The sequence below is a fragment of the Tyto alba genome, unplaced genomic scaffold (genome assembly GCF_018691265.1).
Source record: "Tyto alba isolate M040663 unplaced genomic scaffold, T.alba_DEE_v4.0 Super-Scaffold_2, whole genome shotgun sequence".
Classification (NCBI taxonomy): domain Eukaryota; kingdom Metazoa; phylum Chordata; class Aves; order Strigiformes; family Tytonidae; genus Tyto; species Tyto alba.
Genome location: NW_024881282.1, coordinates 24971497 through 24987174, shown reverse-complemented (window position 1 = coordinate 24987174; position 15678 = coordinate 24971497). Strand labels below are relative to the sequence as shown.

The 15678-nt window shown below is 43.3% G+C and overlaps 1 protein-coding gene across 2 annotated transcripts in view; it reads left to right on the top strand.

Moving 5' to 3' along the window:
- Positions 1 to 15678, top strand: part of STARD13 (StAR related lipid transfer domain containing 13) — a 256899-nt gene that overhangs the window by 110852 nt on the left and 130369 nt on the right. Inside the window, exon 1 of one of the 2 annotated variants that reach the window (XM_042792354.1) lies at positions 1249 to 1456. The exons of the other annotated variant lie outside the window; for it this stretch is intronic. Coding sequence (XP_042648288.1) covers positions 1333 to 1456 — 124 coding nt within the window. The 5' untranslated portion in view covers positions 1249 to 1332. Of the gene's footprint in view, positions 1 to 1248; positions 1457 to 15678 lie in introns of those variants that run through there. 2 annotated transcript variants of the gene reach the window in all.

The following is a 15678-nucleotide window of genomic DNA, read 5'->3' as shown; positions in this document are numbered from 1 at the left end:
AGTAAGTAATGGTTTGTGACTAAATGAAATGAAGCCCCTGTTGTCTTCCCCAGCTGTCGGACTCTCCCAGTTGTACTGGGAACCATCCGCTCTGCCTGGCCAGGACAGGGAAGGGGCCACTGTTACAACAGTGTTTCCCAGATCACAGAGGAAGCAAGGACCCCAGATTGAATTCGTAAATGGGATGAGGGCCCTGATGTTGCTCTCTGGCTCGTCTAGGGGTGGTGGAATTGAGATTCCTCTCTGTAAACGTGTGCAAAAAGTGGCTGACAGGGTTAGTTTTGAAACTTTCTAGGAGTGTAAGAGCTTGTTAGAGAAGACGAGATGGTTAGGGGGGGTGGAAGGGATGAAGCAGGGGATGGAGGTGGGAGATAAGTGAGTGGAATGCCAGAGAAAGTGGGAAAGAAATGGGAGGGGCTGTGCTGCGGGGACTGTGGCTTGATCTTGAGTGGAGTTGAGGAACAGAAACGTCGGAAAAAAAAAAAACAAAACACTTTTCTGTCGGCGCAAGTCGCAGTGTGGGTGAAGCACCAATTCCAGCTTCCCGAGAAAAAGGCAGCCCGCGGCCAGCCAGGTTTTCTGTCACCTCCTGGCCTGTGACCCGGCCGTGGAGCGGCGGATGGCCGCGGGGCTCCCGCAGAGCGGGGCGGCGGGGCCGGAGCGGCGGCCGGCGGGTCCCGGGCGCTGTCCAGGCAGCGCGGAGCCCGGCCTGGCCTTCGAGCGGGCGGCCCGCGGCCGGGCGCCGGCAGCAGAGCGGCCGGGGAGCGCTTGGCCGGACAGTTCCCACACCAAGGGGCACAGGCGCCCTCACGAAATTTAGGCGCGGGGCCTGCGGCGGCCCGGGCCGTCGGTGGTGCCTCAGCCCGAGGGGCGCGGGGTCCCGGCCGGGCGGGAGGGCGGGGGCGGCCATTTCGCGCTCCGGCCCCCTCACGGGCGGCAGGCGGGGAGACCCTCGCGGCGCGGCGGCCGCGGCCCTTAGGCGGGGCCGACGACCCGCCTCGCCGGCGGGGCAGGAGCCGGGCCGGACCCCGGGGGGCACCTTCCCCGCCCCGCGGGGGGCTGAGGCGCGGGGAAGAGAAGGAGGGAGGTGGGCGGAGAGGCGCCGGGCGCGGGACGGGGCGCTGAGGGAGGCTGGCGGCCGCGCTGCTGCCCCGGGGGCCGGGGCGGGGGCGGGCGGCGCTCAGGTGAAGGGGCCGCCCGCCCGGAGCGGCGGCGAGGCGGGCTGCGGCGCGGCGGGGCTGCCCCGCGGCCCCGTGCGGCCGCCGCCCGGCCAGGGGAGCTGCCGCCGGCGCTGAGCGGGGCTGCCCGGGGCGGCATGCGGAGCCGCCGAGGATGAGCAGCCAGCGCCGCCCGGCCAAGGCGCAGCTCCGGAGGTCGCTGAGCGAGCAGCTGCGGGACTCCACCGCCAAAGCCTGGGACTTGCTCTGGAGGAATGTCCGGGAGCGGCGGCTCGCAGGTCAGTCCCACCGCGCCGCGGCTGCCGCTACCTGCCCGCGGCCGCCTGAGGGGAGACCCCGGGGGACGCCCCGGCCCCGGCGGCGCGCAGGACTCCCCGCGCCGAGCAGACGCCGCGGGGAACGGCCAGGGCTCCAGCGGGGCACCTACCCCGCGGGGAGATCGGGGCTTCAGCCCGGGCGGGACTGGGAGCTCCCCGGCACCGCCTCAGCTACCGGCACGGGTTGCGGTTGGCAGTCGCCGGGTTGGTCGGAAATTCCCCAGCCCCACGCAGGCAGCACCCGCCCGGGTCCTGGCGGGCACGGTGGGGATGGTGCCACAAGCAGTGGGGCTCGAGGCTAAACCTGGAGGCAGCCCCGCGTCGGAGTCACCTTCTGAGCATCTCAGAAATCGGGAGGGCTGACTCTGCCCCTGGGAAGAGGGCTCACCTGCTTGTTTGATCAGTTTTCTGTCGCTTGCAAGTCCAGATTGGTTCCTCGTAGGGTTTGCATGTGAGGAGGACTGCAACTCCCAAAGAAAAATTGTGTGCTTCATTTCAGGTGCTTTTATAGCTTTAGGTCACCTAATTGCTCTGAAAAACCAGGCTCCTGCAGTCTTACCGTCCCCAGGTGGAGACCAGAAGGACACAGAGCAGGGTGGGTGCTCCAGTAGGTCGGGTCACATTTAGAGCACTGCTATCGCAGCAGCACATTCACTTTACGCATGCAAACATACAGCTAATTTGTATTTGTAAAATACTTCATGAACTAACAGATCTAGAGGGTACGTGCAGGTGCAAGGTAGCATTATTATACTGGAAAACAATACATCAAGATTTATGAGCAGAATCATGTATAATGAAGGCTAATTTGTGAAGATGGATTCCTCTGCCACATCCTGTAGCATTGTTAGGAGTTTGGTGACCTTTCCTAGGGCACTGTAACATGCTGGGATTGTATAATACAGAGGTAAATAGTGTATGATACTGGTCTTCGAACTGTGTCTACAGCACATTAGTTCATGTGTTCATACAACTAAAATAACGGATGCAAATTGCATGGTAGTTTTTTGAAAAATGAATCTAAAGTGGGTAGCTTCAATAATGAATGACTAAACCAGCTAATTTTGTAGTGTTATTGTTACCCAAAATATTAATCTGTCTTTACATGTAATCTACTTATTCCTATATTAATAGCAGATGCCAGCAGACATTCAGCAAGGATACTGTTGGCTATTTTTTTCTTTTTTGGTCAAAGACAACTATTGCTTGATTGAGCAAAGGACCTGGGCAGGCTGCCATGAAGCCGTAGCCAACTTCTTAAAGCAACTGGGTATTAAAATTGGTGGAGTCAGACTCTTTATTTAAGGTGGATAGAATACTAATGTCCTGAGTTTATGGACTGCCATAATTTAAGTGCTATTCATAATATGCTGGTGGGACACTGATACACATGCCCTCTAATTAAATGCATTATCTGATGATATAATAAAATGTGTACAAATAACGTCTGTTGATTCCAGAGATATTCTCTTGTTCAGATGCTTTTATGTCTCTGGCATTTGTATCCTTGTTTTTGTATTTATTTGTCCTTCCGGCCCCCGTAGCTGCAGTGCAAATTCCTATGCCTCTTCTTCCAGCTTTTGTTAATAAGGAGGCAGAGGAATTTAAGCTGATCTAAATGTGTCATTATTTGCTCGTTGCCAGACCAACTTCTTCTCCATCACAGTAGATCTGGTCCCAGTCAGGTAGACAGTTGTACAAGTTCCTTTTTTTTTCTCAAAGCTGACATTGTAGTTCGGCCCTGACTGACAGTCAGAGCAGCAGTGTAACTGGTAACTAGTGTTTAAGAGCAATGACCGAAACAAGAAGCAGTTTTAACCATCAGTATGCTGTCATCCTCCAACTATCAAGCCAAATAAAGACTTGTGATTAAACCATTGTTACGATGACGGCTTTGCAGGCACTTAGATAGTTAGTCTTCTGGTCTGCTTTACTTTTTTATCTATTCGTTAAGGTTTCAGACACCAGTTGCCCAACATATATATGTAAAGAAATTAAGCACAAGACAGCTTAATTAATAAAAATTCTATAACTGCTTGGGTTAGATGAGATGCTAGGAGGTCTCTAGTCCAGGCTCCGACTCAGAGCAGGATCAGCACTGGGATTAGGGCAGGTTGTTCAGGGCTTTCCCTGGTGCTCCTTGGGGAAAGTTTCTGTCCTGATGTCCATGTGCTGGAGCAGAGGGCAGCAGTACACCGTTGGGAAGCAGGTATGTGAGCTGGAGCAAGGATCTGAACCTTGGCTAGAGCACGGAGAGAGCTGAACCTTGGCTTGGCTGCTCTCAGAGATGCAGAGTGGGCTGAGTTGCTGTGGAAAGTAAGCCGTGCGTAAAAAGTGCGCTTCTTCCCTCGCCCTTTACAGGCAGAGGTGATGAGCAGCAGCCTGGGTGTTGGTGTGCTCCTGGGACAGGGCTGTTCCGTCCTGTCTCTTATTCAGGACAGATCTATGGTGCCCAGCAGCTCTTAGTCACTCTTTCTGATTCACTGATCAGTATTTGTTTTTTAAACAATGAGTGTGCCTGCTACAGTGCCACTAACGGCAGCCTCAGGTTTTCTGTGCTTTTCATAATTTTTGCAGAGGTATTTTACACTTTTTGTGTTCCCACTGTGCTTATGTTTTAAGTTGGGATTAATGAACTAATTGGGAAATGTACCAGGGTTTTAACTCCTGTGTTGGACCTATTAGTCTGAAAAGTTATATAAAGTACTTTGGTTTAATGTAATTGTGAACCACTATGCTATTACTGAAAGTCATTGCTTTGAGAATTTGACTTACTTATTTAACAGACTCTTCAAAAGTGATGACCCTAAGGTGATTCTGAGATCCCTGCTCAAATCATGATCCCCTGTCACAGTGAAACACAGCAAGTTGTAGTTGTTACATCCGTTGTATATAGATGAAAAGTGCTACCCTCTACCTGGCATTCCTTCAGTTGCTATATGCTTAAAAAGAAAAGAGAAACATATTTAAGTTTTGAAATTCAGTACCTCAAAGTTAGGAAACACCAGAGGTAAGGATGCCTGTTGCTGCCTCGTTGTGCAGCTTCCTCCAGTGTAGAATTGTCTTTCAGTGACATGATCACATCCCCATTTTTGCACAGAACTTTTCTGTCTCATTCAATGCACAAAGTAACGAGCCCCATTGCTGAATCTGTTAACCTAGAGCCTGCTGTACTGGAGCTTTCTTAAATCCCAGACTGAGCAGAGAATTACAAATTCCCTCAAGTGCTTAGGAACACTGAGTCTTGCATACTTCATACCATTAATGTTTTAATTGTATTTCTAGAAGCTCTAAGGTTGCGTTGCTTGCATTTAACAGAGAGGAACCAGGGGCACAATGAGATTGAATTCAGGAATATCAATAACTCCTGAGTGTCAGAACTTGAATTTTCTACTTTAATATTCAAATTATGGCTCTCGGTGGCTCCTATTGTGCAGCACTCATGCAAATCAGCCTCTGGGATCTAATTGTACTGCACCCATGGAATAAGTAACTTGCAGTTTCTGACGGTCTGGTCAAATTTTGTTTCAAGTGACTTGGTGAAACCCAGAGAGGGATGGAACTGCAGGGGCACCATTTACTTGGCATAGTCTCAGAAACCCATGTTTTCCCTGTGTGCTGCCTCCCACCCTTTCCTGCATGCCTCTTCAGGAGATGCAGCAGGAGTCCTGCAGCAGCTGGTTTCATTGGGTACGTGCCCCTGATACACGATTAGACCATTGTCCATCAGCAGATGGGATCCTTGGGAAGTGCGTGTGCGGATGAGGTTAAGACTTTGTCCTGGTACCTAATGGGAGGAGGGTTGAATTAAGATTAAACAGGTGACATCAGTTCTGAGACTTCCTGAAGTTTGAAAACTTGACTTTGTGACATTATTCTAATAATAGAAAGCTCAGTCTCTAATCTCTTAGGTTTAGCTTTTAGCTGTGGTTTAGCAATCCACACAGATATCGGCCGTGATTTCTGCTCTGTAAGGCTGCCACTGCTCTGCCTGCAGCGTAGATACACCCTCAGCCTTTTGGCCAAATCTCTTCTCACCTGAGCCTTGTATCCCACAATACTTCGTATTTTCCATGTTCTTGAAGAGATGATATCCCCCACGTGATTTCCTCTGGCTCTTCAGGTACAATTCCTCTTATCTCTTCATTGACATCCTCTCTACTGCCTGACTGTGACAGCAGTACAGGACAGGATACCTCTGCACACTGTCCCAGCTCCTGTTTAGCTGCGGAGCTCTCCAGAAGCAGCTGCCTGGGGTGATCTGGGGGAAGGATCTTGGATGCGCCGACACTGTTTTGGTCTTGGCTGTGCTCTGGGTGAATGGAATTTGGGGGCAAGTTTTCCACCAAGTCTCCAGTGGTTTGTTCAGACTGACATTTCACAATTTTATAACTTGGCCAAGTTCGGACAGATTTTCCAGAGACCAATGCTAGAGTGACTCTTGAACTTTCACTGTGAGGTTACAGGTTTTTGTTTGAAAGGATGAAGCACTGGTTTCTCAGTCAAGCAGCATGAAGATGTACAGTGGGAAAACATACCATGAACTAATTTTATCTTAGAACTGGATGACATTCAGGACCAAAATTTGAAACGGCAGCATGAGGCAGGCTCATGATTAAAACAAAATTTGACTCTGAAGAAGTTGAAATTAAGAGCTTTAAATGGAAGGGTTTAGAAGACCCACTCTTGGGTATCCTTACCTGTTCAGTAAGGCCTTATACACTGATTTGCCACTACAAGTGTCTCTTCAAATGTGACTGAAATGCATTTATGTCGGAAATTAAACTGAACATTAGCTGAAGTAGGGTAGAAGATGGAGAATAATTTGTCCAGCAGAAAATACTTGCCACATTCTGCATTTGGCAAAGACGTCAAGGCAATGATCCTTTTCCTCTCAAAAATAACTTGTGGTTGGTTTGTGGGTTATTGTGGTTTTATTGGGTGCAAATGAGCAAGCCTAAGTTTGTAATCGCACCTCTGGCGACATGGTGCTTCCTGGCACCAGCTGATCCTGGGGAATATGGAAGAGAAAAATGGGCCTGAAAAAACTAGTGGTCGCAACCAGAACTATATGAATTTTAGCAGTTCTCTGTTGCGTCTGCATGGAGGGAAGAGCAGCCATATTTCTGGAGCCTAGTTAAAGAAGCCTCACAGTTTTTAGTTTTCAGTTAAAATGAAATATTTTTAAGAACGTGCTTCTGCAAGTTTGTACTCTGCGAAGCAGAACTCATGATTATTGGTGTGATATATTCTGAGGTCAGTGTTGGGATAGCCCAAAGGAAACGTGTGTCAGGCTCCCAGGTCTTCAGAGAATGCCCGAGCAAAGGCAGGAGTCCCAGTATGAGGCCAACTTTGAATCTGCTGCATCTTGATATTATTCTATGAACGAAATTTCATTTTATTTAGGACCTTTGTGTACAGTGCAGATGTGGCAGGTTAATCTAATTAAAGCCATTCAAGAGAATAATAGACTTTTTAATAAAATAATTTTGCCATGTCAGTTTTCATTAGGGAGTGTGGAAGATGTATATGTGAAAAACCTGTTATTTGCTGTGGCTGGTTTGGTGGGGATACTTTTATTTTTATGTTCTTTTTAAAAATCATGCATGTACATTTTTAGAAAGCAATGTAGAGATGTTGCAGTCTGTGTCTCCACCAGTGCACTGGAGAGTACAAGATACTGATTCTCATGTATGTTGATAAGACGTATATGTGTAAATTCCCCCCTAACCCGACTCCATCAACGGGAAAAGACTGTCCTTTGTCAAGGAGAAAAGTTATGAAAGATGTTCTTTATTCGGGATGGAGTGCTTCAGGGAAGAAAGAAAGTGACTTACGAGTGATTCATTTGGTCAGGCATGCCAGGAAATTTTCTGCTCTTGTATCAGTCCTAAAGAAAATGCAGGAGCCAAAAAAGTAGTCATTGATCTCATAAATTTTATTAATGGTGCTATATATTCTATATTACTGTTAGGAGGGATTTTAATTTCTTTAAAGTATATAGATGCTCTTTTTTGCATGCACGTTATGTCAGTATTCTGTAATGTCTATCTCCTTCCTTAGACACTCCCTGAAGACCAGCGGTTTGAATCTGAAAGGGGGGAAATGGTGGCAAAATACCACCATTGTTCTGCTGCTGCTGGGTTCTCATGACCCTCAGCAACAAGAAGTTAATTCCAGAAATACAATTACAAAAATACCAATATGCTTGACCTGCCAAGTATTTCTGTATCAGCATGAGACTGTGGAGGGGGGTGATGGAGGACTCCCCACTGTCTCAAAGTCCAGAGAAAGATATCATTTCCTCACACCCACTCCCATGGCTCCGCTGCTGTGTGCCATGGAAGGTTTGGAGTGACTGTGGAAGAGCAGCAGAGGTTCCTGGGGTGACAACAACATTCATCTTCTGGATTTATGTTTAATACATAAATTCTGTATTTGAACAAGTCCTGCTTCCATCAGAGAGGTATATCAGATATTATTTTCCTAGGAGAAATTCGGGTTTGATTACTTACTTTCCTAACATTATGAGATACAAAACTCTGCTGATAAAATGGGGAATCAGTGCTGGTAACAGAACTGGATACTGTTTGAATCAGTCAGTTTCTGTTTGATATCTATTTAAAAAAGACTGTTGATAGGTATCCTTCTTTCTGGAGCTTGGCTGTTCACTGATTTCAGTGACACATTAACCTTTAGAAAATACTTTTTTTTTTCTAGAAAGTTATGATGTGTCAGTCCTTTTTACAGTACAACTTCCTTTTGTTTTTTTTTGTGGGTTTTTTTGGGTTGGTTTATATTTTTTTTGTGTGCGTGTTTGTTTTTTTTTTCTTGTTTGTTTTTTTTTTTTTTTTTTTTTTGCTATTGACTTGGCATGGTTCCTTGAGCATCCACAAGGTTCTTTCAGTTCTCAGTAGACAAATAATTATTTCTCTGCATATATATATGGCCTGGGTTCATTCCACCTGTACGTTTCCTAAGTGACTAGAAGAAGGCTGATACCTCGTCAGTATGCTACACTATGCCTTTATGGAGGATTCCTGTAAGCATTGTAATTATTGCTGAAGCTTGCAGACCATAATATTGGAAACAAATCATAGTACTCTTTTTCTAGAAGCAGCATATATAATACAGTATTGTTTAAGTTCCTGTATGTTTAGATAGATGTGTTTATTGGTACTCATATTTTTCTGTGATATATAGGAGCTCATAGACTGATACAAATTCTTAAGTTATTTGTCTGACATTAAACTGTAATGATGTTTTTTCCATCCCAAGATTGCTTCTCAATACCAGTCATGGCATATTAAATTATGTATCTTCTCAGTTATTTCCTATTAGATGTTTTGTATTTATTCGTATGACTGTAGTGCTACAGACCACTTTTCCTATCCCCACAGGAGTGACTTTATTTATAATAATAACTACGCCAGAACATTTATACAGAACATTTATATCCACAATAAACTTTTAGCTGCTAAGTGAACACCATAATAATTCCCATCAATACAGCCTTGTTGGTGGCTGGCCAGCAAATTCCTAAACATGGGGAATTTCTGGACTCAGTAAAGCCCTGGAGACTGGACTCCCGCTCTTCTGCTTTCCCAGCTACAGTAGGATGTGGTGTGTTTAGTTTCAGGAATCGATGAAGTCTAAATTCTGAATTTTGTGTTCTTGCTTTTTGTTTGAATGAAAAAAATCTCTTCAAAAATGTCCCATGTTGTAATGTTTTTAAGGATCCTGAGAACTTAGATGACTTAATTTGATTTGTGCAATACTTTCCAGGTGATGACCTTAATTCACAGCAGTAGTTTCACTTACTTTTGTCTTCTTGTATTTTGTATTTCTTGCATTTCTGGCGAGACAGATATTTTGTCTTGCTCTTCCTCTTTTTTTTTTTTTTTTTTTTCTGGCATAGTATAGCCAATTCCTGAGCTGCTCTATATCACAATTCTTTTAAAACTCATCAACTTGAGTCATAATTCATTGACAAAATAAGCTTTCACTTCAACCAAAGCATATTTTAATAGCAAATTTGAAAATAAAAGCTTGAAAATGTGAACTTCAGAGTCTGAAAAGACAGAAAACAAAAAAAAAAACCCATATTTTGTAAAATGTCGTATTTTTAAGCCAGCCTCATGGTTTTAAAGAAATGATGCCTGTCTTATGATTCTTCAAAATTTAGTTTGGGAACATTATTTTCAATTAATAAAGAATTTGTGATGGTTTCTTTTGATTATTACAGGCTTAAAAGTATGGCAGTGTAGGAGGTTCCTTGACTGATGTTAGAGCATCCACAAGAAGACTGCACTTCTGTAGCTCCTTTGCACATCCTGTTTACAGTTCCCAAATGAAAATGCTTTGGCAATTAGACCATCCTGGTGCAGCTGATACTGCAAATAGGTTTGCAAAAAAGCAAAGTATTGCAAATAAGCAGAATTTGAGTGCGCACAGATAGGAGTGCAGCAAGTAGCTATGGTACAAGTAGCTATGGTACAAGAAGGGAGTGGGAACACCTGCAATTCATGGCACTTCGTTCCAGAAAAACCCAGGCTTCAAAATCAATGTAATTAATTTACGTAATGATCAATTCCATGTGAAAGACTCTGCCTGTGGTTCCAGTAGAGGGCAGTAATTTACATACAGTAGTATCAATTAGTATGTGTACACATCATGCATTTAAGAATACTAGACACAGTAACTGGTTTTATTAAGATAGTGCAATATTCAAGGAATACTAAGTCCCAGAGTGTCATCTGAAGTCTTATTTCCTGTGCTTTTGCAGCAGGGCTTAATCACATTTAATTACAGTAGAGTTTATGGAAGTTGTCCTTGGCTCACTAAACTAAATCACCTCCACATGCCCCGATGCTACATGCAGAGGTGTACAACACATGCCCCCAGTTTCATGCCATAAAAACCCCGGACTGCAGGACTGTGACATAGCTCTTACATTATTTGGGTCACTTAAAGCAAGAAAACATGCCAAAAAGTGTGTGTTTGGCTCCCAAGGTAATCACATTGAGTCCAGCGCAGATGTGGCCTCTCACCTGCAGGGTGCTAGTTCAGAGCAGTATGTGCAAACAAACTCTCCATCCTCTGGTGTACAGTCCTGAAATTACTTCCAGCAATTACTACATTTAGCAAAGTAGACCAAAATTCATAAAAATTTTAAAAAAGACATATTTTCAGCTAGCATACCAAGGAAAACTAAAACATTCTCTACTGTATATACTCATCAGAATGAACTGTATTTCAACAGATCATTTCCTTGAGATACTGATGTTTTCTCTGTTGCTGTTGAACTGTAAGTACGTGAAAAAGTTTTCCTATCCAGAAATAATTTTTACAGATCCACCAACATGCTGTAGTACAGTGGAAGAGGAGGCACTGAAACTTGTAATGATTGTGTTTCTTTAAGTTGTAAGAATTTGATTCCTAATCTGTTTCAGAGACACTACCACTTGAAATTTATGCTTAGCTAAAAATTATTTAAACCGCAAGTATTTCTTTAGCAGCAGGATAAGTTCACTAAGTCCAAAATAGCTTTCTTAATTCTGTCAATACTTTGCAAATTTTACTCGTCACAGATATAAAATAATGTGGAGATAATCCGTTGCTTCCGTTGCTCGAGCTAAATGAGTGGCACTAGTGCTCCGAGAAGCCAAGCAGCATGTTTTCTGGGGAGGAGGGACTTGTGTGTCAGGCGGTGATGATGCAGAAGACACTGAGGCTTCACAGGTCATTTAATACAGAAGCACTTTTTAAAAACCCCCAGAACTGGAGTATTGGTTTTGTTACAGAAAAAATTTAAGGGGAAATTACCTTCAGCATAGTTCAAATGCAGCTTCTATCATATGTAGAACTGTCTGAGTCTGAGCTAAGAGTAGTTTGAAATATCTTTTTATTTGGTCTCTTGTTGCTCTAATTTAAAAAGAAATTCAGGGTAAATTCCAGCCCCAGGAAGAGGATAGCTTGAGTGAATGTTGAAAGACTTAAGTTAAAAACGATGTTACACTTCTCTACAGTCAAAATACTGAAAAATTACACTTGGCATTACAAAAAAGGGTTCCTAAAGATTTAGGAACCTCCTGCATTGGTTCATAGCTTGGACTTCCCTAAAGTGCGTTGCATACATGCGTACATTTATTTGGATTCACTGCAAGGAGGAGTGAGGGCCTCAGCGTTTGTCCCAACTTGTAGGTTATTTTCAATGTGCCTCTCATTCCTCCGGTAAATGCCCCTCTCTTTCCCCATCCCAGTCCCACTCATCCTGATCTGAATGACATGCTGTTTCATAGCTTATCCAGAATAATGCTATAGTAAATTATGTGAGACTGTGAGTCATTTATGTGTGCGTTGACTGCTGAAAGAATATGCAATTGGCATCTCATGGTCTTGCTCATTTTAAGAAGTCTCTAGTGTAAGGACAGATTGTATCTAAATAAATCAATTTTACAGGGAGATTTCAACCATCGGATTTGGAGTAAGAAAGAAACTTTTTATTTATGACGTTGGAAAGACCACAGCTGGGAATGTACCCATTAATAGACTCAAACAGATGGATTCTGACAAGCCCATGAACTATTCACACTCTTTTTTAGCAAATATTTTGCAGCAATCACAACTTGCAAATGCTACTTCAGAAACAAATATGGAACTATCTGGCTGTCTCAAGGCACAAAACAAGAGTCGTAAGTGACTTTAAAATACTGTGGGTTGAGTATGCATATGATTTTCACTTGAAATTCAGGAAGGAGTGCTTTTAATGGAGAATAGTTATGCCTTGATGCAATAAATGTTTTGAATTATAAATAAATTCATAGAGGGTAGAATGTCTTTATAGTTCTAGTGAGGTGAGGATTTTCAGCGAAGGCTGGCACCGCTTTTTTCAGGAGACAGAACTATTCTCCATTTGTGGAAGGCACTGTCTGAGAGAAGGTGAATGCTCAGCTTCAGAATAGCTTTCAAAGTAGCAGAAATAGAAGAAAACGATACAATATGGGCAAGCACTAGAGGAGTTGATCGTTACGAGAAAACGGATGGGAGGAGGACTGCTGTGTAATAGTATAACTAGTGACTCAGATCATGTACTTTCAAGACCAATGTGTGGCATACATTATTTCTTTTCAGTTTTTAAACTTTAATTCGCAGCTTTAGAATTTTACTGAACATCACTGTATTTCTGGTATCATAGGAAGGTAAAAATGACAACTGATTCCTCTTTTCCACATTATTTATTACTTCAGCCACCTTTACCATATCTTCTCTTACTTTTCTCAATCAAGATTTTCAAAGCCCCATGACAGCATTGAGCCCATCAGCTACCTTTGAACAGACTGGGAAATTACATAGCCAAAAAGACACAGTCAGCTTTCAGAATGTCAGTAATGGCCATTAACATGCATAACCAAACATACCTACATTGAGCCTCTTCCTGAATTTGTGCCACGTGGTGAAGTATCTGAGGTTTTGCCCACTTTCTTTCCTGGGAAGAACTCTTAGAGCTTCATTATCAGTTAAAGTTTTGCACCATTTTTCTTCTGTCAGCTGCATTAAGGAAAATAAAGAGCAACTTCTCCAAAATCAGCATAAACGCTCTGGATTCTGATTCAACGATGGCTTTTATCATCCTGACTAGACTCCCTCTATCACTCCTGAAAATAAAGAAGCACTATTTTGTAGAGTCAGAAGCATATAGTTTTACATCAGCTTGGCAAATGCGTATTTTGGTAATTACAGTTGCTCTCTGTGTGTGTTCCTAACAGCTCGAAGTGCTTTTATTTCAGAACAAAACTGATAATTTGATTATGGCCTTAATTCAGCAGAGCACTTAAATACCTCATAAATTTAAATGGTCAAGTGTTTGACTCATGTGGACTCATCTGTTTTGTTACATTTAACCTCTAAACCAAGAGCATATTCTTTCTAAAAATGTTATCTATTAGATCAGTGTGGTAGGGTGTGTGGGTTCATCAGGAACATGAAGGTACCAGAACATCCATATTGCCGGCATATAATAAAATAGAGGATACTATACCTAGTCTGATTCAAATAGAGATCAAATACATTTCAGAATCTATCTTAGACAAGACACCACCAAATAAAATTGTCTCTAAGACATCTGTTTTGTTTTATACAAAACCATAAACATGCATAGTTACAAAAGAGCCCAAGCTGTTTCTTTTGAAGGCACCCTAAACAACAAGGACAGCAGGACAAGTGTTACAAAGCCAAGGCATATACATTAATCATGGCATGGCAGCATTTTAAAGAAACTATCAAATTCAGAGGGATTATAAAACATCTGGGATGGATTGTAGGTAGGAGCTGTTTTAAATCTCTGGATTCTAGGTCACAATAGAGGCTATAACATCGGGCACTCACACTTTCACTTCTTCGTGTTGCTTTCTCTTGAGGGAGCATCATGACTTTTAGAGGGCTGGAACCATTATCTCTTCTCTTATGGAAAGCATCAGTTGGTGCAATCATTAGGGATCTTGAAACTGGGAAGAAGTTTATTGCTGTGACAGATCGGGCAACATATGGAAGGAAGTAAGACGTTCTCCAGAGACAGATTAAGTTTTTGCCAAGGCATTTTATTGAAATTTTGGAAAATAAACAGGTCATTAATTGGGTCCAGATTTAGCTACTGCAAATTGTGCAAAGATGTTGCAAACCAGATGCTTTCCCCTATTTGTTTTTACAACCCTTTCTATTTATGGATGATGTTATTTAATGACTTATTTCTTCAATAGAGAGCATTGTTTTGTGCCAGAAGACTCATCCCTCAATTAGTTTTGCCAGTAGATGCCTGAGTAAAACATATATGTCCACATAATTTCAGGGGGACGAAACAGTTAGCAATAACATGATAAGCAGGAAATAATCAATAGGAAGTTGTGAAATACACTAGTTCTTCTAAAGCTAACATTTAATTCTTCCCTGGGTCCCTTAGCACGTGGCAGTTTTCAGTCTTTCTCTATGCAGACACTGCTAGTGAAATAGTAGAGACAAAGACACCGTCCCAAGGACAGCATCCTAAGACTTGACTTGCTGATGAAGGTGTGAATACAGTCCATGTCAGCATTTCCCTGGCTTTCCTGAGGTACGCAGCACAGCCACTGAGGTACCTGTCAGCCCTGTTGAAGCACAGTTTCAACTTGGTCTCCAGATCAAGGCTGGATCCCAAAATGGAAATGTAGCAGCCAAGTCAGCTAAGCTGCACTGACTGACAGAAGTACTCGAGAAAAGAAATCTTCATTCCTTTTCCACTTAGGTTTCGTTCAGTCCTCAGAGCCCAGGCTTTATGTTATGCTCAACCCACACAGTCTTGGTTCACGTTATAAATAATGTACAGGGTGAAAAGCATCTGCCCTGACTTGAAAGCAGTGAGTCTAGCGGGGATGCCTTCTAAAAGGATTGAGCTAGTCACAGGAGGTCCTTCACAGTCAAGGCAGAAATTGGTACCTCTGAAAGTAAGTCGGGTCATTCTGAAATAGGGGTGAGACAAGGGGGATGAATTGCCCTCTGGTGGTGCTTCTTTCTTTCCATAATCCTAGTCAAGTGACAGCACCAAAGATCTGCCTGCATCAGTGACAGGCAGGGAAAAAGCCATCTCCAGCTACCACCTGAGTGCATTTGATAAGAAAATCAGTGAGCCACTAGCATTGCAGAAGTTGAATTGTAGAGATTGCTGCTTATAACATCTCTGGCTTCCTTCTGAAGTACCTGCTCAAGTAGGCAAAGCAGGAGATCAGGCTGACAAGGCGCCTGTGGCTTTAGTGTCACTTGAAAGTTAATGTTACATGTTCCAGCAGTAACCAGCCGGTGTATCTGAACCTCGCATAAATGTATTTCTCCATTTCCAGTTTATTCCGGGGAGGCAGATTGTGAATTACATGTGTTTAGAAGACATACCAAATTTATCATAATAAAAGCTGTGTGATTTTATTTGTGATTTCTGACCGGTTTAGCTAAACAACAGAGGCAGCAGCCACGCAGATTTCATGCTGCGTGTTTTAAAGTGTATTTTCAGGTTCACCTTTCAAACTACTAGTTAGTTATCAAATGTGTGAATATTTATTGTACTTGGTACAGTGTCCTCAGTCAGAGCGAAAGTCCATCAGCCTCAGGTATCCTGTTTTTCACAACAGCTGCTAGTGGATATTTAGGAAGGAGTA